At 47.2% G+C, this 25,000-nt stretch overlaps 1 protein-coding gene and 1 long non-coding RNA gene across 2 annotated transcripts in view; both read left to right on the forward strand.

The window, feature by feature from the left end:
- The window catches only part of LOC124019504, a 43,345-nt gene extending 29,754 nt beyond the window's left edge, over positions 1 to 13,591 (forward strand). Inside the window, exons 2-3 of the long non-coding RNA XR_006835788.1 lie at positions 6,367 to 6,495; positions 13,556 to 13,591. This is a non-coding gene — a long non-coding RNA (uncharacterized LOC124019504). The remainder of the gene's footprint in view (positions 1 to 6,366; positions 6,496 to 13,555) is intronic.
- Positions 13,592 to 13,593: 2 nt separating this feature from the next.
- Positions 13,594 to 25,000, forward strand: part of LOC124019500 (OTU domain-containing protein 7A-like) — a 76,689-nt gene continuing 65,282 nt past the window's right edge. Inside the window, 1 exon segment of the mRNA XM_046334855.1 lies at positions 13,594 to 13,704. Within this exon segment, the coding sequence (XP_046190811.1) occupies positions 13,623 to 13,704 (82 nt within the window). The 5' untranslated portion in view covers positions 13,594 to 13,622.

Consider the following 25,000-nt stretch of genomic DNA (forward strand, 5'->3'; position numbering starts at 1 on the left):
TGACTAGTGGATCTGAGTACTGACTAGTGGATCTGAGTACTGACTAGTGGATCTGAGTACTGACTAGTGGATCTGACTACTGACTAGTGTGTCTGAGTACTGACTAGTAGGTCTGAGTACTGACTAGTAGGTCTGAGTACTGACTAGTGGATGTGAGTACTGACTAGTGGATGTGAGTACTGACTAGTGGATGTGAGTACTGACTAGTGTGTCTGAGTACTGACTAGTGTGTCTGAGTACTGACTAGTAGGTCTGAGTACTGACTAGTAGGTCTGAGTACTGACTAGTGTGTCTCAGTACTGACTAGTGGATGAGAGTACTGACTAGTAGGTCTGAGTACTGACTAGTAGATGTGAGTACTGACTAGTAGGTCTGAGTACTGACTAGTAGATGTGAGTACTGACTAGTAGATGTGAGTACTGACTAGTAGGTCTGAGTACTGACTAGTGGATGTGAGTACTGACTAGTAGATGTGAGTACTGACTAGTAGGTCTGAGTACTGACTAGTAGGTCTGAGTACTGACTAGTGTGTCTCAGTACTGACTAGTGGATGAGAGTACTGACTAGTAGATGTGAGTACTGACTAGTAGGTCTGAGTACTGACTAGTAGATGTGAGTACTGACTAGTAGATGTGAGTACTGACTAGTAGGTCTGAGTACTGACTAGTGGATGTGAGTACTGACTAGTGGATGTGAGTACTGACTAGTAGGTCTGAGTACTGACTAGTGGGTCTGAGTACTGACTAGTGGATCTGAGTACTGACTAGTAGATCTGAGTACTGACTAGTAGATCTGAGTACTGACTAGTAGATCTGAGTACTGACTAGTGGATGTGAGTACTGACTAGTGGATGTGAGTACTGACTAGTAGATCTGAGTACTGACTAGTAGATGTGAGTACTGACTAGTGGATGTGAGTAGTGACTAGTAGATCTGAGTACTGACTAGTGGATGTGAGTACTGACTAGTGCATGTGAGTACTGACTAGTAGGTCTGAATACTGACTAGTGGATCTTGGGCTGTCTGGGACCAAAGAAACCTAGGACACCATGTGGGTCTAGTCTGATTTGGTTAACTGCATCTCTCCATTATGTAGTCAGGTTTACTGGGTTAAACTAACCAGAAGGGAAGTCTAGTTATCTAAATGTAGTCAGGTTCACTGGGTCAAACTAACCAGAAGGGAGTCTAGTTATCTAAATGTAGTCAGGTTCACTGGGTCAAACTAACCAGAAGGGAGTCTAGTTATCTAAATGTAGTCAGGTTCACTGGGTCAAACTAACCAGAAGGGAGTCTAGTTATCTAAATGTAGTCAGGTTCACTGGGTCAAACTAACCAGATAGAAGAAGTGTATGAGATGATTATTAAGTCTGCCGTTGGAGAGTTTTGTCTCAACATTATTTCCAGTCTTTTTGTGTAGGTAAACAATAAATATTCATTCTGATGAACGCTGATCACCGACATGCAGAGAACACAACAGTTCTTAATATATATATATATATATGCCATTTAGCAGACGCTTTTATCCAAAGCGACTTACAGTCATGCGTGCATACATTCTACGTATGGGTGGTCCCAGGAATCGAACCCACTACCCTGGCGTTACAAGCGCCATGCTCTTTCTATTTTTAAGCGGTTTTCTTCCCCAACGGCGTGCTTTGTGAAGAGGAGAAATGTCTCATTTGTTTTCGTCTGAGATCCTTCGTCCACAGTACAGGGATCGAAGGGACTGTTTCCTATGGTTCTTCAGGATGGGACATCGGCGAAATATGACGCGCGCCAAATAGCACCCTATTCCCTTCATAGTGCACTACTACTTTAGACCAGGGCCTCAAGTAGTGCACTATGTAGGGGGTTGGCGTGACATTTGTCTGGTCTAAAGTAGTGCACTATGTAGGGAATAGGGTGCCATTTGGCTGGTCTAAAGTAGTGCCCTATAAAGGTGTGATAGTGTTCTATTTGTCTGGTCTAAAGTAGTGCCCTATAAAGGTGATAGGGGGACATTTGTCTGGTCTAAAGTAGTGCACTATGTAGGGTGTAGGGTGACATTTGTCTGGTCTAAAGTAGTGCACTCTGTAGGGTGTAGGGTGCCATTTGTCTGGTCTAAAGTAGTGCCCTATAAAGGGAATAGTGTTATATTTGTCTGGTCTAAAGCAGTGCACTATAAAGGGAATAGTGTTCTATTTGTCTGGTCTAAAGTAGTGCCCTATAAAGGGAATAGTGTTCTATTTGTCTGGTCTAAAGTAGTGCCCTATAAAGGGAATAGTGTTCTATTTGTCTGGTCTAAAGTAGTGCACTATAAAGGTGATAGTGTTCCATTTGTCTGGTCTAAAGTAGTGCACTATAAAGGGAATAGTGTTCCATTTGTCTGGTCTAAAGTAGTGCACTATAAAGGTGATAGTGTTCCATTTGTCTGACCTAAAGTAGTGCCCTATAAAGGGAATAGTGTTCCATTTGTCTGGTCTAAAGTAGTGCACTATAAAGGTGATAGTGTTCCATTTGTGTGGCCTAAAGTAGTGCCCTATAAAGGGAATAGTGTTCCATTTGTCTGGTCTAAAGTAGTGCCCTATAAAGGGAATATTGTTCTATTTGTCTGGTCTAAAGTAGTACCCTATAAAGGGAATAGTGTTCTATTTGTCTGGCCTAAAGTAGTGCACTATAAAGGTGATAGTGTTCCATTTGTCTGGCCTAAAGTAGTGCACTATAAAGGTGATAGTGTTCTATTTGTCTGGTCTAAAGTAGTGCACTATAAAGGTTATAGTGTTCCATTTGTCTGGTCTAAAGTAGTGCACTATAAAGGTGATAGTGTTCTATTTGTCTGACCTAAAGTAGTGCACTATAAAGGTGATAGTGTTCCATTTGTCTGGCCTAAAGTAGTGCACTATAAAGGGAATAGTGTTCCATTTGTCTGGTCTAAAGTAGTGCACTATAAAGGGAATAGTGTTCTATTTGTCTGGCCTAAAGTAGTGCACTATAAAGGTGATAGTGTTCCATTTGTCTGGTCTAAAGTAGTGCACTATAAAGGTGATAGTGTTCCATTTGTCTGGCCTAAAGTAGTGCACTATAAAGGTGATAGTGTTCCATTTGTCTGGCCTAAAGTAGTGCACTATAAAGGTGATAGTGTTCCATTTGTCTGGCCTAAAGTAGTGCACTATAAAGGTGATAGTGTTCCATTTGTCTGGCCTAAAGTAGTGCCCTATAAAGGGAATAGTGTTCCATTTGTCTGGTCTAAAGTAGTGCACTATAAAGGTGATAGTGTTCTATTTGTCTGGTCTAAAGTAGTGCCCTATAAAGGGAATAGTGTTCCATTTGTCTGGTCTAAAGTAGTGCACTCTGTAGGGTGTAGGGTGCCATTTGTCTGGCCTAAAGTAGTGCACTCTGTAGGGTGTAGGGTGCCATTTGAGACGCTGATTGATATCTTCCTATTACACGGTGGTGAATTAAATGAATCTGGAAGTTTAATCTCCCCCTCAGTTCTCTCCACATGTCAGTGACACAGTGACTGGAGAGCTGCCAAATTGGCTCTTTGTCAATGGATGCGTGTTGGATGAATCAGACTTGATTTGAGAGGGATGTTTGAGGCTGTTAATGAGTTGTTTTTGTCCTTGAGTCATGGAATACGTCCCAAAATGGCACCCTAATCCCTATATAGTGCACTACTTTCGACCAGAGCCCTATTGCCCCTTGGCCAAAAGCAGAGCACTATGTAGGGAATAGGGTGCCATTATGGTATGTAGGAATCTTTGGCGGTGTTAAGGACTAATCCGTACGGGACTAAAACATGTGATGTCTCCTGCCCTTTAGAATCTCTCACATCTACAGTAATGTATGGTATCTAGAACACAACACGGTCAGAGGGTATCTAGAACACAACACAGTCAGAGGGTATCTAGAACACAACACGGTCAGAGGGTATCTAGAACACAACACGGTCAGAGGGTATCTAGAACACAACACAGTCAGAGGGTATCTAGAACACAACACGGTCAGAGGGTATCTAGAACACAACACGGTCAGATGGTATCTAGAACACAACACGGTCAGAGGGTATCTAGAACACAACACGGTCAGATGGTATCTAGAACACAACACGGTCAGAGGGTATCTAGAACACAACACGGTCAGAGGGTATCTAGAACACAACACGGTCAGAGGGTATCTAGAACACAACACAGTCAGAGGGTATCTAGAACAGATGATATCTAGAACACAACACGGTCAGATGGTATCTAGAACACAACACGGTCAGATGGTATCTAGAACACAACACGGTCAGAGGGACCTCTCTTATGTCACTCCTCCCATTCAGCTGTAGATACACCTCATACCATCACCACAGTCAACAACAACCTACGGACGTCAACATAAATCCTCTGGGATGTTAATCAGCAGAGTTTAGGAACAATGAGCAACAATCTAGGACATGAACGTTATTAGATGGGCGTACCTCCCATGTCACAGCTCTCGGTTCTAGGTACAACCAGGTACAACTCTCCTCCTTACCAACAACAACAGCAACTGGTTGGACGTCAAAGAGAACCATCATTACTACCTTTATAATTGGTTCCTGGAAGCTCAGCACTCCTCCCAGTGGAAATACTAAGCACTCATCCAATGACTAGATGTCTCTCTCTCTCTCTCTCTCTCTCTCTCTCTCTCTCTCTCTCTCTCTCTCTCTCTCTCTCTCTCTCTCTCTCTCTCTCTCTCTCTCTCTCTCTCTCTCTCTGTCTCTCTCTCTCTCTGTGTCTCTCTCTCTCTCTCTCTCTCTCTCTCTCTCTCTCTCTCTCTCTCTCTCTCTCTCTCTCTCTCTCTCTCTCTCTCTCTCTCTCTCTCTCTCTCTCTCTCTCTCTCTCTCTCTCTGTCTCTCTCTCTCTCTCTGTGTCTCTCTCTCTCTGTGTCTCTCTCTCTCTCTCTCTCTCTCTCTCTCTCTCTCTCTCTCTCTCTCTCTCTCTCTCTCTCTCTCTCTCTCTCTCTCTCTGTCTCTCTACCCCTCTCTCTCTCTCTGTCTCTCTGTCTCTCTCTCTCTCTCTCTCTCTCTCTCTCTCTCTCTCTCTCTCTCTCTCTCTCTCTCTCTCTCTCTCTCTCTCTCTGTGTCTCTCTCTCTGTCTCTCTCTCTCTGTGTCTCTCTCTCTGTCTCTCTCTCTCTCTGTCTCTCTGTCTCTGTCTCTGTCTCTCTCTCTCTCTGTCTCTCTGTATCTCTGTATCTCTCTGTTTCTCTCTCTCTCTCTCTCTCTCTCTCTCTCTCTCTGTCTCTCTGTCTCTCTCTCTCTGTTTCTCTCTCTCTCTCTGTCTCTCTGTCGCTCTGTCTCTGTCTCTCTGTATCTCTCTCTCTGTCTCGCTGTCTCCCTCTCTCTCTCTGTCTCTCTCTCTCTTGCTGTCTCTCTCTCTCTGTCTCTCTCTGTCTCTCTCTCTCTCTCTCTCTCTCTCTCTCTCTCTCTCTCTCTCTCTCTCTCTCTCTCTCTCTCTCTCTCTCTCTCTCTCTCTCTGTGTCTCTCTGTGTCTCTGTGTCTCAAATCAAATCAAATCAAATGTTATTTGTCACATACACATGGTTAGCAGATGTTAGTGCGAGTGTAGAGAAATGCTTGTGCTTCTAGTTCTGACAATGCAGTAATAACCAACAAGTAATCTAGCTCTCTCTCTCTTTCTCTCTCTCTCTCTTTCTCTCTGTCTCTCTCTGTCTATCTGTCTCTCTCTGTCTCTTTCTGTCTCTCTCTTTCTGTCTCTCTCTGTCTCTCTCTCTGGTCCAGACTGTTTTAGTCACACTAAACATTCACAGCGATCCCAAATCCGTTGCACTTATCAGGAGTATAGCCTATTCAAGTAAAGCTTTTTCCATGACGTTGTGAATCAACTCTTCATAGCTTTGTACCTGATCTCAGAGCAGCCTTTACTCACACCAGCTGTCCATGCAAACATCGGATGTTCTGCAGTTCAGAGAATATGAGCCTTTCTCAGGCTGTTGAAAGTCAACCAATGATCAAATTGGGCATGCAGACTGTGTGTGTGAGAGTGAGTGAGTGAGTGAGTGAGTGAGTGAGTGAGTGAGTGAGTGAGTGAGTGAGTGAGTGAGTGAGTGAGTGAGTGAGTGAGTGAGTGTGAGTGAGTGAGTGAGTGAGAGAGAGAGGACATCTAGATAATATATGGCTCAGGTGGTAGAGTGTGGTGCTTGCAACACCAGTGTTGTGGGTTGGATTCCCACGGAGGACCAGTCACAAAATGTATGGACTCACTAATTACTGTTGGTCTCTCTGGATAAGAGTGTCTGCTCAGTGACTTAAATGATTGACTGACATTCATGAAATTACATCTCTGGTGTCCAATGAGAAGGTCAATGTTCTAAGGTGTTGTTCTTCTCTCTTTCTCTCAGTAACCGGTGTTCCCTCCATCATGTCTGCCGGTGAAACGATGGATTAAAGAGTAGAGCCGTTGTGTGTGATGCCAGACACAAGCATGCCTCAGAAAGGGCATCTAACAACCCCACTGTGATCAGATAGAAGTAAGTCTGACCTCTTCTACTGCTTCTTCTTCTTCTACTGCTTCTTCTACTGCTTCTTCTTCTACTGCTGCTTCTTCTACTGCTGCTTCTTCTACTGCTTCTTCTTCTTCTACTGCTGCTTCTACTGCTTCTTCTTCTTCTACTGCTGCTTCTACTGCTTCTTCTTCTTCTACTGCTGCTTCTACTGCTTCTTCTTCTTCTACTGCTGCTTCTTCTACTGCTTCTTCTTCTTCTACTGCTGCTTCTTCTACTGCTTCTTCTTCTTCTACTGCTGCTTCTTCTACTGCTTCTTCTTCTTCTACTGCTGCTTCTACTGCTTCTTCTTCTTCTACTGCTGCTTCTACTGCTTCTTCTTCTTCTACTGCTGCTTCTACTGCTTCTTCTTCTTCTACTGCTGCTTCTACTGCTTCTTCTTCTACTGCTGCTTCTACTGCTTCTTCTTCTTCTACTGCTGCTTCTTCTACTGCTTCTTCTTCTTCTACTGCTTCTTCTTCTACTGCTGCTTCTTCTTCTTCTACTGCTTCTTCTTCTTCTACTGCTGCTTCTACTGCTTCTTCTTCTTCTACTGCTTCTTCTTCTTCTACTGCTGCTTATACTGCTTCTTCTTCTTCTACTGCTTCTTCTTCTACTGCTGCTTCTTCTTCTTCTACTGCTTCTTCTTCTTCTACTGCTGCTTATACTGCTTCTTGTTCTTCTACTGCTTCTTCTTCTACTGCTGCTTCTTCTTCTTCTACTGCTTCTTCTTCTTCTACTGCTGCTTCTTCTTCTTCTACTGCTGCTTCTTCTTCTTCTACTGCTGCTTCTTCTTCTTCTACTGCTTCTTCTTCTTCTTCTACTGCTTCATATTCTTCTACTGCTTCTTCTTCTTCTACTGCTTCTTCTTCTTCCTCTACTGCTTCTTCTTCATCTTCTACTGCTTCTTCTTCTTTTACTGCTTCTTCTTCTTCTACTGCTTCTTCTTTTACTGCTTCTTCTTCTTCTACTGCTTCATATTCTTCTACTGCTTCTTCTTCTTCTACTGCTTCTTCTTCTTCTACTGCTTCTTCTTCTACTGCTGCTTCTTCTTCTTCTACTGCTTCTTCTTCTTCTACTGCTGCTTCTACTGCTTCTTCTTCTTCTACTGCTTCTTCTTCTTCTACTGCTGCTTATACTGCTTCTTCTTCTTCTACTGCTTCTTCTTCTACTGCTGCTTATTCTTCTTCTACTGCTTCTTCTTCTTCTACTGCTGCTTATACTGCTTCTTGTTCTTCTACTGCTTCTTCTTCTACTGCTGCTTCTTCTTCTTCTACTGCTTCTTCTTCTTCTACTGCTGCTTCTTCTTCTTCTACTGCTGCTTCTTCTTCTTCTACTGCTGCTTCTTCTTCTTCTACTGCTTCTTCTTCTTCTTCTACTGCTTCATATTCTTCTACTGCTTCTTCTTCTTCTACTGCTTCTTCTTCTTCCTCTACTGCTTCTTCTTCATCTTCTACTGCTTCTTCTTCTTTTACTGCTTCTTCTTCTTCTACTGCTTCTTCTTTTACTGCTTCTTCTTCTTCTACTGCTTCTTCTTCTACTGCTTCTTCTACTGCTTCTTCTTCTACTACTTTAACTACTGCTATAATCTGTACTGCAGAAGTTATTTTTCATGTAATGATGAGGCTATATTCCACCTATCCCTGAAATATATAATTTTCTTTGGAGTCCATCTTACATTTTCATTGTTCAGTCAAATGTGTTTTTATAGGAGGGTCGTTCTTGAATTCAGGTGGTATTTGGAAAGAATTTACACTACTGTTAAAGTGTTGGGTCACTATAGAAATGTTCTTGTTTTTGAAAGACAAAAAAACCCATCTCAAAAACATCTCTCTCATTGGGCTTGTTATTAACTTCACAGAGGTCTGTCTGGTGGATGTTGTGTTGTTAGACAGTTGGAGTATTTTATCTGGAGTGAGTTGGGAGAGAGAGAGAGAGAGAGACTGGGAGAAAGAGAGAGAGAGAGAGAGAGAGAGAGAGAGAGAGAGAGAGAGAGAGAGAGACACAAATATAGAGGTTTGGTCTGACAGTAGATATAGTAGAGGGGTAGGGGATTGGTCTGACAGTAGATATAGTAGAGGGGTAAATATAGGGGTTTGGTCTGACAGTAGATATAGTAGAGGGGTAAATATAGAGGTTTGGTCTGACAGTAGATATAGTAGAGGGGTAAATATAGAGGTTTGGTCTGACAGTAGATATAGTAGAGGGGTAAATATAGAGGTTTGGTCTGACAGTAGATATAGTAGAGGGGTAGGGGATTGGTCTGACAGTAGATATAGTAGAGGGGTAGGGGTTTGGTCTGACAGTAGATATAGTAGAGGGTAAATATAGAGGTTTGGTCTGACAGTAGATATAGTAGAGGGGTAGAGGTTTGGTCTGACTGTAGATATAGTAGAGGGGTAAATATAGGGGTTTGGTCTGACAGTAGATATAGTAGAGGGGTAAATATAGAGGTTTGGTCTGACAGTAGATATAGTAGAGGGGTAAATATAGAGGTTTGGTCTGACAGTAGATATAGTAGAGGGTAAATATAGAGGTTTGGTCTGACAGTAGATATAGTAGAGGGGTAGAGGTTTGGTCTGACAGTAGATATAGTAGAGGGGTAGGGGTTTGGTCTGACAGTAGATATAGTAGAGGGTAAATATAGAGGTTTGGTCTGACAGTAGATATAGTAGAGGGGTAGAGGTTTGGTCTGACTGTAGATATAGTAGAGGGGTAAATATAGGGGTTTGGTCTGACAGTAGATATAGTAGAGGGGTAAATATAGAGGTTTGGTCTGACAGTAGATATAGTAGATGGGTAGGGGATTGGTCTGACAGTAGATATAGTAGAGGGGTAGGGGTTTGGTCTGACAGTAGATATAGTAGAGGGTAAATATAGAGGTTTGGTCTGACAGTAGATATAGTAGAGGGGTAGAGGTTTGGTCTGACAGTAGATATAGTAGAGGGGTAAATATAGGGGTTTGGTCTGACAGTAGATATAGTAGAGGGGTAAATATAGAGGTTTGGTCTGACAGTAGATATAGTAGAGGGTAAATATAGAGGATTGGTCTGACAGTAGATATAGTAGAGGGTAAATATAGAGGTTTGGTCTGACAGTAGATATAGTAGAGGGGTAAATATAGGGGTTTGGTCTGATAGTAGATATAGTAGAGGGGTAAATATAGAGGTTTGGTCTGACCGTAGATATAGTAGAGGGTAAATATAGGGGTTTGGTCTGACAGTAGAGAGTAGTATAGAAACAGTATAGTATAGTATAGTATAGAAACAGGAGCAGATTAACAGTTCTTGGCTAATGGATAAAATACACACCTCCTTCCCTGAATATGATGAGGTCGACAGTAGACTGAAGGTTACTTCCAGAACCAGGGTCATTATGATGAGGTAGACAGTAGACTGAAGTTAACTTCCAGAACCAGGGTCATTATGATGAGGTAGACAGTAGACTGAAGGTTACTTCCAGAACCAGGGTCATTATAATGAGGTAGACAGTAGACTGAAGGTTACTTCCAGAACCAGGGTCATTATAATGAGGTAGACAGTAGACTGAAGGTTACTTCCAGAACCAGGGTCATTATAATGAGGTCGACAGTAGACTGAATATGCACTTCCAGAACCAGGGTCATTATCATGAGGTAGACAGTAGACTGAAGTTAACTTCCAGAACCAGGGTCATTATGATGAGGTAGACAGTAGACTGAAGTTAACTTCCAGAACCAGGGTCATTATGATGAGGTAGACAGTAGACTGAAGGTTACTTCCAGAACCAGGGTCATTATGATGAGGTAGACAGTAGACTGAAGGTTACTTCCAGAACCAGGGTCATTATAATGAGGTAGACAGTAGACTGAAGGTTACTTCCAGAACCAGGGTCATTATAATGAGGTAGACAGTAGACTGAAGGTTACTTCCAGAACCAGGGTCATTATAATGAGGTCGACAGTAGACTGAATATGCACTTCCAGAACCAGGGTCATTATCATGAGGTAGACAGTAGACTGAAGTTAACTTCCAGAACCAGGGTCATTATGATGAGGTAGACAGTAGACTGAAGGTAACTTCCAGAACCAGGGTCATTATGATGAGGTAGACAGTAGACTGAAGGTAACTTCCAGAACCAGGGTCATTATGATGAGGTAGACAGTAGACTGAAGGTAACTTCCAGAACCAGGGTCATTATGATGAGGTAGACAGTAGACTGAAGGTAACTTCCTGAACCAGGGTCATTATGATGAGGTCGACAGTAGACTGAAGGTAACTTCCAGAACCAGGGTCATTATGATGAGGTAGACAGTAGACTGAAGGTTACTTCCAGAACCAGGGTCATTATGATGAGGTAGACAGTAGACTGAAGGTTACTTCCAGAACCAGGGTCATTATAATGAGGTAGACAGTAGACTGAAGGTTACTTCCAGAACCAGGGTCATTATAATGAGGTAGACAGTAGACTGAAGGTTACTTCCAGAACCAGGGTCATTATAATGAGGTCGACAGTAGACTGAATATGCACTTCCAGAACCAGGGTCATTATCATGAGGTAGACAGTAGACTGAAGTTAACTTCCAGAACCAGGGTCATTATGATGAGGTAGACAGTAGACTGAAGGTAACTTCCAGAACCAGGGTCATTATGATGAGGTAGACAGTAGACTGAAGGTAACTTCCAGAACCAGGGTCATTATGATGAGGTAGACAGTAGACTGAAGGTAACTTCCAGAACCAGGGTCATTATGATGAGGTAGACAGTAGACTGAAGGTTACTTCCAGAACCAGGGTCATTATGATGAGGTAGACAGTAGACTGAAGGTTACTTCCAGAACCAGGGTCATTATAATGAGATAGACAGTAGACTGAAGGTTACTTCCAGAACCAGGGTCATTATAATGAGGTAGACAGTAGACTGAAGGTTACTTCAGGAACCAGGGTCATTATAATGAGGTCGACAGTAGACTGAATATGCACTTCCAGAACCAGGGTCATTATCATGAGGTAGACAGTAGACTGAAGTTAACTTCCAGAACCAGGGTCATTATGATGAGGTAGACAGTAGACTGAAGGTAACTTCCAGAACCAGGGTCATTATGATGAGGTAGACAGTAGACTGAAGGTAACTTCCAGAACCAGGGTCATTATGATGAGGTAGACAGTAGACTGAAGGTAACTTCCTGAACCAGGGTCATTATGATGAGGTCGACAGTAGACTGAAGGTAACTTCCAGAACCAGGGTCATTATGATGAGGTAGACAGTAGACTGAAGGTTACTTCCAGAACCAGGGTCATTATGATGAGGTAGACAGTAGACTGAAGGTTACTTCCAGAACCAGGGTCATTATAATGAGGTAGACAGTAGACTGAAGGTTACTTCCAGAACCAGGGTCATTATAATGAGGTAGACAGTAGACTGAAGGTTACTTCCAGAACCAGGGTCATTATAATGAGGTCGACAGTAGACTGAATATGCACTTCCAGAACCAGGGTCATTATCATGAGGTAGACAGTAGACTGAAGTTAACTTCCAGAACCAGGGTCATTATGATGAGGTAGACAGTAGACTGAAGGTAACTTCCAGAACCAGGGTCATTATGATGAGGTAGACAGTAGACTGAAGGTAACTTCCAGAACCAGGGTCATTATGATGAGGTAGACAGTAGACTGAAGGTAACTTCCAGAACCAGGGTCATTATGATGAGGTAGACAGTAGACTGAAGGTTACTTCCAGAACCAGGGTCATTATGATGAGGTAGACAGTAGACTGAAGGTTACTTCCAGAACCAGGGTCATTATAATGAGATAGACAGTAGACTGAAGGTTACTTCCAGAACCAGGGTCATTATAATGAGGTAGACAGTAGACTGAAGGTTACTTCCAGAACCAGGGTCATTATAATGAGGTCGACAGTAGACTGAATATGCACTTCCAGAACCAGGGTCATTATCATGAGGTAGACAGTAGACTGAAGTTAACTTCCAGAACCAGGGTCATTATGATGAGGTAGACAGTAGACTGAAGGTAACTTCCAGAACCAGGGTCATTATGATGAGGTAGACAGTAGACTGAAGGTAACTTCCAGAACCAGGGTCATTATGATGAGGTAGACAGTAGACTGAAGGTAACTTCCAGAACCAGGGTCATTATGATGAGGTAGACAGTAGACTGAAGGTAACTTCCTGAACCAGGGTCATTATGATGAGGTAGACAGTAGACTGAAGGTAACTTCCAGAACCAGGGTCATTATGATGAGGTAGACAGTAGACTGAAGGTAATCATGTTAATCATTCATAGTTTCTGCTGTTAATCATTTTCCACACACATACATACACACACATACACAGACACACACACACACACACACACAGACACACACACACAGACACACACATACACACACACACAGACATAGACGCACACACACACAGACACACACACACACACACACACACACACACACAGACACACACACACACACACACACACACACACACACACACACACACACACACACACACACACACACACACACACCACACACACACACACACACACACACACACACACACACACACACACACACACACACAGACTATGTGGAGGCACGTGCAGCTGTACACACACACACGTTCAAGTCCACCTTTTTCTCCAGGCGCAGTGTGATGTCCCCTGGAATATGACAGGCTACTGTTGTGACACTCTGGTTAGTTCACACTGCCTTCGCAAAGCTACAAGTATGGACTCATCAAACTGGTTGTGTGTGCGTGTGTGTCTGTGTGCGTGTGTGTGTCTGTGTGTGTGTGTGTGTCTGTGTGTGTCTGTGTGTGTGTGTCTGTGTGTGTGTTTGGATGTCTGTGTGTGTGTGTGCTGTCTGTCTGTGTGTGTGTGTGTGTGTGTGTGTGTGTGTGTGTGTGTGTGTGTGTGTATGTGTGTGTGTGTGTGTCTGTGTGTGTGTGCGTCTATGTCTGTGTGTGAAATATGTGTGTGTCTGTGTGTGTGTGTCTGTGTGTGTGTGTGTGTGTCTGTGTATGTGTGTGTATGTGTGTGTCCTCGTGTTCCCAGATGACAGTGTGAAGGCTGGCGTCCACTAAGGTGACCAGCGGCCTGGGCAGCCCATCCACATGATCACATGACTCTGGACATGGACGCCGTCCTGTCGGACGTCAGGTCCACTGGGGCGGAGCCTGGGCTGGCCAGAGATCTGCTGGAAGGTAAGACCAGAACCGGGCTGGGTTAGGTAGGACTGGGCTGGGTAGGACTGGGTTAGATAGGACTGGACTGGGTTAGGCAGGGCTGGGTTAGACAGGACTGGGCTGGGTTAGGTACGGCTGGGTTAGACAGGGCTGGGTTAGGTAGGACTGGGTTAGATAGGACTGGGTTAGGTACGGCTGGGTTAGGTAGGACTGGACTGGGTTAGGCAGGGCTGGGTGAGGTAGGACTGGGCTGGGTTAGATAGGACTGGACTGGATTAGATAGGACTGGGCTGGGTAGGACTGGACTGGGTTAGATAGGACTGGGTTGGACATAGTATCAGGGTTAGGGAGGACTGGACTGGGTGGGACATAGTATCAGGGTTAGGGAGGACTGGGTGTGGACATAGTATCAGGGTTAGGGAGGACTGGGTAGGACATAGTATCAGGGTTAGGGAGGACTGGGTGGGACATAGTATCAGGGTTAGGGAGGACTGGGTGGGGTCATAGTATCAGGGTTAGGGAGGACTGGGTAGGACATAGTATTAGGGTTAGGGAGGACTGGGTGGGACATAGTATCAGGGTTAGGGAGGACTGGGTAGGACATAGTATCAGGGTTAGGGAGGACTGGGTGGGACATAGTATCAGGGTTAGGGAGGACTGGGTAGGACATAGTATCAGGGTTAGGGAGGACTGGGTAGGACATAGTATCAGGGTTAGGGAGGACTGGATGGGGACATAGTATCAGGGTTAGGGAGGACTGGGTGGGACAGTATCAGGGTTAGGGAGGACTGGGTAGGACATAGTATCAGGGTTAGGGAGGACTGGGTGGGTGGGGACATAGTATCAGGGTTAGGGAGGACTGGGTGGGACATAGTATCAGGGTTAGGGAGGACTGGACTGGGTGGGGACATAGTATCAGGGTTAGGGAGGACTGGGTAGGACATAGTATCAGGGTTAGGGAGGACTGGACTGGGTGGGGACATAGTATCAGGGTTAGGGAGGACTGGGTAGGACATAGTATCAGGGTTAGGGAGGACTGGACTGGGTGGGGACATAGTATCAGGGTTAGGGAGGACTGGGTAGGACATAGTATCAGGGTTAGGGAGGACTGGACTGGGTAGGACAGAGTATCAGGGTTAGGGAGGACTGGGTAGGACAGAGTATCAGGGTTAGGGAGGACTGGGTAGGACATAGTATCAGGGTTAGGGAGGACTGGACTGGGTAGGACATTGTATCAGGGTTAGGGAGGACTGGGTGGGTGGGGACATAGTATCAGGGTTAGGGAGGACTGGGTGGGGACATAGTATCAGGGTTAGGGAGGACTGGGTGGGACATAGTATCAGGGTTAGGGAGGACTGGGTGGGTGGGGACATAGTATCAGGGTTAGGGAGGACTGGGTGGGGACATAGTATCAGGGTTAGGGAGGACTGGGTGGGTGGGGACATAGTATCAGGGTTAGGGAGGACTGGGTGGGTGGGGACATAGTATCAGGGTTAGGGAGGACTGGGTGGGTGGGGACATAGTATCAGGGTTAGGGAGGACTGGGTAGGTGGGGACATAGTATTAGGGTTAGGGAGGACTGGGTGGGGACATAGTATCAGGGTTAGGGAGGACTGGGTGGGGACATAGTATCAGGGTTAGGGAGGACTGGGTGGGACATAGTATCAGGGTTAGGGAGGACTGGGTGGGGACATAGTATTAGGGTTAGGGAGGACTGGGTAGGACATAGTATCAGGGTTAGGGAGGACTGGGTGGGTGGGGACATAGTATCAGGGTTAGGGTGGACTGGGTGGGACATAGTATCAGGATTAGGGAGGACTGGGTGGGTGGGGACATAGTATCAGGGTTAGGGAGGACTGGGTAGGTGGGGACATAGTATCAGGGTTAGGGAGGACTGGGTGGGTGGGGACATAGTATTAGGGTTAGGGAGGACTGGGTGTGGACATAGTATCAGGGTTAGGGAGGACTGGGTGAGACATAGTATCAGGGTTAGGGAGGACTGGGTGGGGACATAGTATCAGGGTTAGGGAGGACTGGGTGGGTGGGGACATAGTATCAGGGTTAGGGAGGACTGGGTGGGTGGGGACATAGTATCAGGGTTAGGGAGGACTGGGTAGGTGGGGACATAGTATCAGGGTTAGGGAGGACTGGGTAGGACATAGTATCAGGGTTAGGGAGGACTGGGTGGGGACATAGTATCAGGGTTAGGGAGGACTGGGTGGGTGGGGACATAGTATCAGGGTTAGGGAGGACTGGGTGGGACATAGTATCAGGGTTAGGGAGGACTGGGTGGGACATAGTATCAGGGTTAGGGAGGACTGGGTAGGACATAGTATCAGGGTTAGGGAGGACTGGGTGGGACATAGTATCAGGGTTAGGGAGGACTGGGTAGGACATAGTATCAGGGTTAGGGAGGACTGGGTAGGACATAGTATCAGGGTTAGGGAGGACTGGGTGGGTGGGGACATAGTATCAGGGTTAGGGAGGACTGGGTGGGTGGGGACATAGTATCAGGGTTAAGGAGGACTGGGTGGGTGGGGACATAGTATCAGGGTTAGGGAGGACTGGGTGGGTGGGGACATAGTATCAGGGTTAAGGAGGACTGGGTGGGTGGGGACATAGTATCAGGGTTAGGGAGGACTGGGTGGGTGGGGACATAGTATCAGGGTTAGGGAGGACTGGGTAGGTGGGGACATAGTATCAGGGTTAGGGAGGACTGGGTAGGACATAGTATCAGGGTTAGGGAGGACTGGGTGGGGACATAGTATCAGGGTTAGGGAGGACTGGGTGGGTGGGGACATAGTATCAGGGTTAGGGAGGACTGGGTGGGTGGGGACATAGTATCAGGGTTAGGGAGGACTGGGTGGGACATAGTATCAGGGTTAGGGAGGACTGGGTAGGACATAGTATCAGGGTTAGGGAGGACTGGGTGGGACATAGTATCAGGGTTAGGGAGGACTGGGTAGGACATAGTATCAGGGTTAGGGAGGACTGGGTAGGACATAGTATCAGGGTTAGGGAGGACTGGGTGGGTGGGGACATAGTATCAGGGTTAGGGAGGACTGGGTGGGTGGGGACATAGTATCAGGGTTAAGGAGGACTGGGTGGGACATAGTATTAGGGTTAGGGAGGACTGGGTGGGACATAGTATCAGGGTTAGGGAGGACTGGGTAGGACATAGTATCAGGGTTAGGGAGGACTGGGTAGGACATAGTATCAGGGTTAGGGAGGACTGGGTAGGACATAGTATCAGGGTTAGGGAGGACTGGGTAGGACATAGTATCAGGGTTAAGGAGGACTGGGTGGGACATAGTATCAGGGTTAGGGAGGACTGGGTGAGACATAGTATCAGGGTTAAGGAGGACTGGGTGGGACATAGTATCAGGGTTAGGGAGGACTGGGTGAGACATAGTATCAGGGTTAAGGAGGACTGGGTGGGACATAGTATCAGGGTTAGGGAGGACTGGGTAGGACATAGTATCAGGGTTAGGGAGGACTGGGTGGGGACATAGTATCAGGGTTAGGGAGGACTGGGTGGGTGTAGTATCAGGGTTAGGGAGGACTGTGGGTGGGGACGTAGTATCAGGGTTAGGGAGGACTGGGTAGGTGGGGACATGTATCAGGGTTAGGGAGGACTGGGTAGGACATAGTATCAGGGTTAGGGAGGACTGGGTGGGGACATAGTATCAGGGTTAGGGAGGACTGGGTAGGACATAGTATCAGGGTTAGGGAGGACTGGGTAGGTGGGGACATAGTATCAGGGTTAGGGAGGACTGGGTGGGGACATAGTATCAGGGTTAGGGAGGACTGGGTGGGGACATAGTATCAGGGTTAGGGAGGACTGGACTGGGTGGGGACATAGTATCAGGGTTAGGGAGGACTGGGTGGGGACATAGTATCAGGGTTAGGGAGGACTGGGTAGGACATAGTACCAGGGTTAGGGAGGACTGGGTGGGGACATAGTATTGTTAGGGAGGACTGGGTGGGGACATAGTATCAGGGTTAGGGAGGACTGGGTGGGGACATAGTATCAGGGTTAGGGAGGACTGGGTAGGACATAGTATCAGGGTTAGGGAGGACTGGGTGGGACATAGTATCAGGGTTCTGTAGGGACATAGTATCAGGGTTAGGGAGGACTGGGTAAGGACAGAAGTATCAGGGTTAGGGAGGACTGGGTGGGGACATAGTATCAGGGTTAGGGAGGCTGGGTGGGGACATAGTATCAGGGTTAGGGAGGACTGGGTGGGTGGGGACATGTATCAGGGTTAGGGAGGACTGGGTGGGTGGGGACATAGTATTAGGGTTAGGGAGGACTGGGTGTGGACATAGTATCAGGGTTAGGGAGGACTGGGTAGGACATAGTATCAGGGTTAGGGAGGACTGGGTAGGTGGGGACATGGTATCAGGGTTAGGGAGGACTGGGTAGGTGGGGACATAGTATCAGGGTTAGGGAGGACTGGGTAGGTGGGGACATAGTATCAGGGTTAGGGAGGACTGGGTAGGTGGGGACATAGTATCAGGGTTAGGGAGGACTGGGTGGGGACATAGTATCTGGGTTAGGGAGGACTGGGTGGGTGGGGACATAGTATCAGGGTTAGGGAGGACTGGGTGGGGACATAGTATCAGGGTTAGGGAGGACTGGGTAGGTGGGGACATAGTATCAGGGTTAGGGAGGACTGGGTAGGACATAGTATCAGGGTTAGGGAGGACTGGGTAGGACATAGTATCAGGGTTAGGGAGGGACTGGGTGGGTGGGGACATAGTATCAGGGTTAGGGAGGACTGGGTAGGACATAGATCAGGGTTAGGGAGGACTGGGTAGGACATAGTATCAGGGTTAGGGAGGACTGGGGGACATAGTAGGTTAGGACTGGGTTGGACATAGTATCAGGGTTAGGGAGGACTGGGTGGGGACATAGTATCAGGGTTAGGGAGGACTGGGTAGGACATAGTATCAGGGTTAGGGAGGACTGGGTGGGTGGGGACATAGTATCAGGGTTAGGGAGGACTGGGTAGGACATAGTATCAGGGTTAGGGAGGACTGGGTGGGGACATAGTATCAGGGTTAGGGAGGACTGGGTGGGGACATAGTATCAGGGTTAGGGAGGACTGGGGACATAGTATCAGGGTTAGGGAGGACTGGGTGGGGACATAGTATCAGGGTTAGGGAGGACTGGGTGGGGACATAGTATCAGGGTTAGGGAGGACTGGGTAGGACTGGGTTAGGGAGGACTGGGTAGGACATAGTATCAGGGTTAGGGAGGACTGGGAGGACATAGTATCAGGGTTAGGGAGGACTGGGTGGGGACATAGTATCAGGGTTAGGGAGGACTGGGTAGGACATAGTATCAGGGTTAGGGAGGACTGGGTAGGACATAGTATCAGGGTTAGGGAGGACTGGGTAGGACATAGTATCAGGGTTAGGGAGGACTGGGTGGGGACATAGTATCAGGGTTAGGGAGGACTGGGTGGGGACATAGTATCAGGGTTAGGGAGGACTGGGTAGGACATAGTATCAGGGTTAGGGAGGACTGGGTGGGTGGGGACATAGTATCAGGGTTAGGGAGGACTGGGTAGGACATAGTATCAGGGTTAGGGAGGACTGGGTAGGACATAGTATCAGGGTTAGGGAGGAGGACTGGGTTAGGGAGGACTGGGGACATAGTATCAGGGTTAGGGAGGACTGGGTAGGGTATCAGGGTTAGGGAGGACTGGGTAGGACATAGTATCAGGGTTAGGGAGGACTGGGTGGGGACATAGTATCAGGGTTAGGGAGGACTGGGTAGGACATAGTATCAGGGTTAGGGAGGACTGGGGGACATAGTATCAGGGTTAGGGAGGACTGGGTAGGACATAGTATCGGGGTTAGGGAGGACTGGGGTGGACATAGTATCGGGGTTAGGGAGGAGGGTTAGGGGGAGGACTGGGTGGGGACATAGTATCAGGGTTAGGGAGGACTGGGTAGGACATAGTATCAGGGTTAGGGAGGACTGGGTGGGGACATAGTATCAGGGTTAGGGAGGACTGGGTAGGACATAGTATCAGGGTTAGGGTGGACTGGGTAGGACATAGTATCAGGGTTAGGGAGGACTGGGTGGGTGGGGACATAATATCAGGGTTAGGGAGGACTGGGTGGGGACATAGTATCAGGGTTAGGGAGGACTGGGTGGGGACATAGCATCAGGGTTAGGGAGGACTGGGTGGGACATAGTATCAGGGTTAGGGAGGACTGGGTGGGTGGGGACATAGTATCAGGGTTAGGGAGGACTGGGTGGGTGGGGACATAGTATCAGGGTTAGGGAGGACTGGGTGGGACATAGTATCAGGGTTAGGGAGGACTGGGTGGGTGGGGTCATAGTATCAGGGGGTTAGGTGGGGACATAGTATTAGGGTTAGGGAGGACTGGGTGGGGACATAGTATCAGGGTTAGGGAGGACTGGGTGGGGACATAGTATCAGGGTTAGGGAGGACTGGGTGTGGACATAGTATCAGGGTTAGGGAGGACTGGGTAGGACATAGTATCAGGGTTAGGGTGGATAGGACATAGTATCAGGGTTAGGGAGGACTGGGTAGGACATAGTATCAGGGTTAGGGAGGACTTTGGACATAGTATCAGGGTTAGGGAGGACTGGGTGGGACATAGTATCAGGGTTAGGGAGGACTGGGTGGGACATAGTATCAGGGTTAGGGAGGACTGGGTGGGGACATAGTATCAGGGTTAGGGAGGACTGGGTGGGGACATAGTATCAGGGTTAGGGAGGACTGGGTAGGACATAGTATCAGGGTTAGGGAGGACTGGGTAGGACATAGTATCAGGGTTAGGGTGGACTGGGTAGGACATAGTATCAGGGTTAGGGAGGACTGGGTGGGACATAGTATCAGGGTTAGGGAGGACTGGGTGGGTGGGGACATAGTATTAGGGTTAGGGAGGACTGGGTAGGACATAGTATCAGGGTTAGGAGGACTGGGTAGGACATAGTATTAGGGTTAGGGAGGACTTTGGGGACAGGTATTTAGGGAGGACTGGGTAGGTGGGGACATAGTCAGGTTAGGGAGGACTGGGTCATAGTATCAGGGTTAGGGAGGACTCTGTTTCCTATGTCCTAGAGATGGGGACATCAGTATCAGGTTTGGGTGGGGACATAGTATCTATGTTAGGGAGGACTGAGTGGGTGGGGACATAGTATCAGGGTTAGGGAGGACTGTGGGGACATAGTTTCCTTCAGTCAGGGGACATCTGTATCCTAGGGAGAGATGTTTCCTTCAGTCAGGGTTAGGGAGGACTGGGTGGGTCATCCTCCTCTGTCTCCTGTTTCCTAGAGATGTTTCCTTCAGTCAGGTCTCATAGTATCAGGGTTCCTCTGTCTCCTGTTTCTAGGGAGGAGATGGGGTTTCCTTGGGACATAGTATCAGGGTTAGGGAGGACTGGGTGGGACATAGTATCAGGGTTAGGAGGACTGGGTGGGGACATGTATCAGGGTAGGGAGGACTGGTGGGACATAGTATCAGGGTCCTCCTCTGTTTTTTGTTTCAGAGATGTTTCCTTCAGGGCAGAATATGTCTCATCTCCTCTGTTTCCTGTTGTCCTAGAGATGTTTCCTACAGTCAGGTGCCCTCCTCTGTTTCCTATGTCCTAGAGATGTTTCCTTCAGTCAGGTCTCCTCCTCTGTTTCCTATGTCCTAGAGATGTTTCCTTCAGTAAGGTGTCCTCCTCTGTTTCCTGTTTCCTAGAGATGTTTCCTTCAGTCAGGTCTCCTCCTCTGTTTCCTGTTTCCTAGAGATGTTTCCTTCAGTAAGGTCTCCTCCTCTGTTTCCTGTTTCCTAGAGATGTTTCCTTCAGTCAGGTCTCCTCCTCTGTGTCCTGTTTCCTAGAGATGTTTCCTACAGTCAGGTGCCCCTCTGTTTCCTGTTTCCTAGAAATGTTTCCTTCAGTAAGGTCTCCTCCTCTGTTTCCTATGTCCTAGAGATGTTTCCTTCAGTAAGGTCCTCCTCTGTTTCCTGTGTCCTAGAGATGTTTCCTTCAGTCAGGTCTCCTCCTCTGTTTCCTGTTTCCTAGAGATGTTTTCTACAGTAAGGTCTCCTCTGTTTCCTGTTTCCTAGAGATGTTTCCTTCAGTAAGGTCTCGGTCCTTTGTTTCCTGTTCCCTAGAGACCTACATAGACTGTTTCCTGTTTCCTGAAGATGCAGGAAGGCCCTGTAGGTTGAAAACAAGATGAAACAGGAAGATCGGCAGTAGATGTTTCCTACAGGAAGGTCTCTTCCACCTACATAGACATTGTGATGCGGTAGCCCTGTTTCCTGCCTTGAAGTAGCTCTTCGGTCCAACAAGTGAAACAGAGATCGGCAGTAGCTCTCCGGTCCATGTCTCTTCCACCTACATAGACATTGTGATGCGGTAGCCCTGTAGGTTGAAAACAAGTGAAACAGAGATCGGCAGTAGCAGGAAAAAGAAAAGAAATGTCCTGTAGGAAAATGTCATATTTTCTTATCTTAAGTCTCCTTCTGACGGCCTTTCCTGGCCCGAATCGTTGTCTGTCACCTCAACGAACAGAACCAGGACGGGATGCAGACGGACGTCATTTCAGGGAACAGTTCATGTCACGACGACCATTAACTCATTAAAGTCAGAAAGCAAGACGCTGTATTTGGTGAGGAAACACAGGCGGACAGAACAGGCTAGCTGGCAGATGAAGAGGAGGAGCCTTGTCTCATTCTGGCTTCAATCCATCTTCATCATCCCTCTCTCTCTTTGATCAGACATCACTTTTTCATTAGAGCTGAGACAGAGACAGAGACAGAGACAGAGACAGAGACAGAGACAGAGACAGAGACAGAGACAGAGACAGAGACAGAGAGAGAGAAAGAGAGAAAGAGAGAGAGAGAGAGAGAGAGAGAGAGAGAGAGAGAGAGAGAGAGAGAGAGAGAGAGAGAGAGGAAAATAAGGAATGAGAGAGAGTTAAAGAAAAAGATAGGAGAGAGAGAGAGAGTGGTAATGAATAATGTAGTTATATCCTCAGCTGTCTCTATTCTGTGTCGGCTGGTGACTCTTACTGTTGTAAACCTTTTAATGCGGCCATTGAAGGATACAAGATGTTTATCGACACGTGATGCCAAGTGGTTGTTGTTCTTCTGAGATTAATTGAGAGATGTTTTTTGAGGCCTGTGTTCGAACTGGCTGTAGTTCTGTCTTTGCTGGCTGTTTGCATTATATCTATGCACAATACAGTAGGGTAGCGCTTTTTGCACTGTTGCATTAGCATGGATGCTAGTTTTAGCATAGATACCAATAGGTCTACAGTATTTCTCTGTTATTACATTAGCACGGATGCTAGTTTTAGCATAGATACCATAAGGTCTACAGTATTTCTCTGTTATTACATTAGCATGGATGCTAGTTTTAGCATAGATAGCAATAAGTCTACAGTATTTCTCTGGTATTACATTAGCACGGATGCTAGTTTTAGCATAGATACCAATAGGCCTATAGGTACTTTTCTGCTGTCGTGTTAGCATGGATACTAATACTTCTCTGCTGTTGTTGTGTTAGCATGGATGCTAATACTTCTCTGCTGTTGTGTTAGCATGGATGCTAATTCTTCTCTGCTGTTGTTGTTAGCACAAATGCTAATAGGTCTGCTGCAGCCTGGACCCTAACCATGTTTCCCGAAGCATCCCAGCGATGGCTTTATGAGCGAATTCCCAACTCTGTGTGAAATACACTGAAGGTCGTTGTGAACTTTTTTGATTTTATTTTAATTGATTTTTTACCTTTATTTAACTAGGCAAGTCAGTTAAGAACAAATTCTTATTTTCAATGACGGCCTAGGAACAGTGGGTTAACTGCCTGTTCAGGGGCAGAACGACAGGGGGTTTGAACTTGCAACCTTCCGGTTACTAATCCAACACTCTAACCACAAGGCTACCCTGCCGCCCCTCCACTCTAACCACTAGGCTACCCTGCCGCCCCTCCACTCTAACCACTAGGCTACCCTGCCGCCCCTCCACTCTAACCACAAGGCTACCCTGCCACCCCTCCACTCTAACCACTAGGCTACCCTGCCGCCCCTCCACTCTAACCACAAGGCTACCCTGCCACCCCTCCACTCTAACCACAAGGCTACCCTGCCACCCTCCACTCTAACCACTAGGCTACCCTGCCGCCCCTCCACTCTAACCACAAGGCTACCCTGCCACCCCTCCACTCTAACCACTAGGCTACCCTGCCACCCCTCCACTCTAACCACTAGGCTACCCTGCCACCCCTCCACTCTAACCACAAGGCTACCCTGCCACCCCTCCACTCTAACCACAAGGCTACCCTGCCACCCCTCCACTCTAACCACTAGGCTACCCTGCCGCCCCCACTCTAACCACAAGGCTACCCTGCCGCCCTCCACTCTAACCACTAGGCTACCCTGCCACCCCTCCACTCTAACCACTAGGCTACCCTGCCGCCCCTCCACTCTAACCACAAGGCTACCCTGCCGCCCCTCCACTCTAACCACTAGGCTACCCTGCCGCCCCTCCACTCTAACCACTAGGCTACCCTGCCGCCCTCCACTCTAACCACTAGGCTACCCTGCCGCCCTCCACTCTAACCACTAGGCTACCCTGCCACCCCTCCACTCTAACCACTAGGCTACCCTGCCGCCCCTCCACTCTAACCACTAGGCTACCCTGCCGCCCTCCACTCTAACCACTAGGCTACCCTGCCGCCCCTCCACTCTAACCACTAGGCTACCCTGCCGTGAACTTGATCTCTACTGTGATGTACGGTGGCCTTCAGAGAGTATTGATACCCCTTTTGACTTATTCAACATTGTGTTGTGTTACAGCCTGAATTCAAAGTAGATGTTTTCTCTCTCACCCGTCTCACACACAATACCCCATAGTGACAGTACCCCATAATGACAATACCCCATAATGACAATACCCCATAGTGACAATACCCCATAGTGACAATACCCCATAGTGACAATACCCCATAATGACAATACCCCATAGTGACAATAACCCATAGTGACAATACCCCATAGTGACAATAACCCATAGTGACAATACCCCATAATGACAATACCCCATAATGACAATACCCCATAGTGACAGTACCCCATCCCATAATGACAATACCCCATAGTGACAATACCCCATAGTGACAATACCCCATAATGACAATACCCCATAATGACAATACCCCATAATGACAATACCCCATAGTGACAATAACCCATAGTGACAATACCCCATAGTGACAATAACCCATAGTGACAATAACCCATAGTGACAATACCCCATAGTGACAATACCCCATAATG

The sequence above is a fragment of the Oncorhynchus gorbuscha genome, unplaced genomic scaffold, assembly GCF_021184085.1.
Source record: "Oncorhynchus gorbuscha isolate QuinsamMale2020 ecotype Even-year unplaced genomic scaffold, OgorEven_v1.0 Un_scaffold_611, whole genome shotgun sequence".
NCBI lineage: Eukaryota > Metazoa > Chordata > Actinopteri > Salmoniformes > Salmonidae > Oncorhynchus > Oncorhynchus gorbuscha.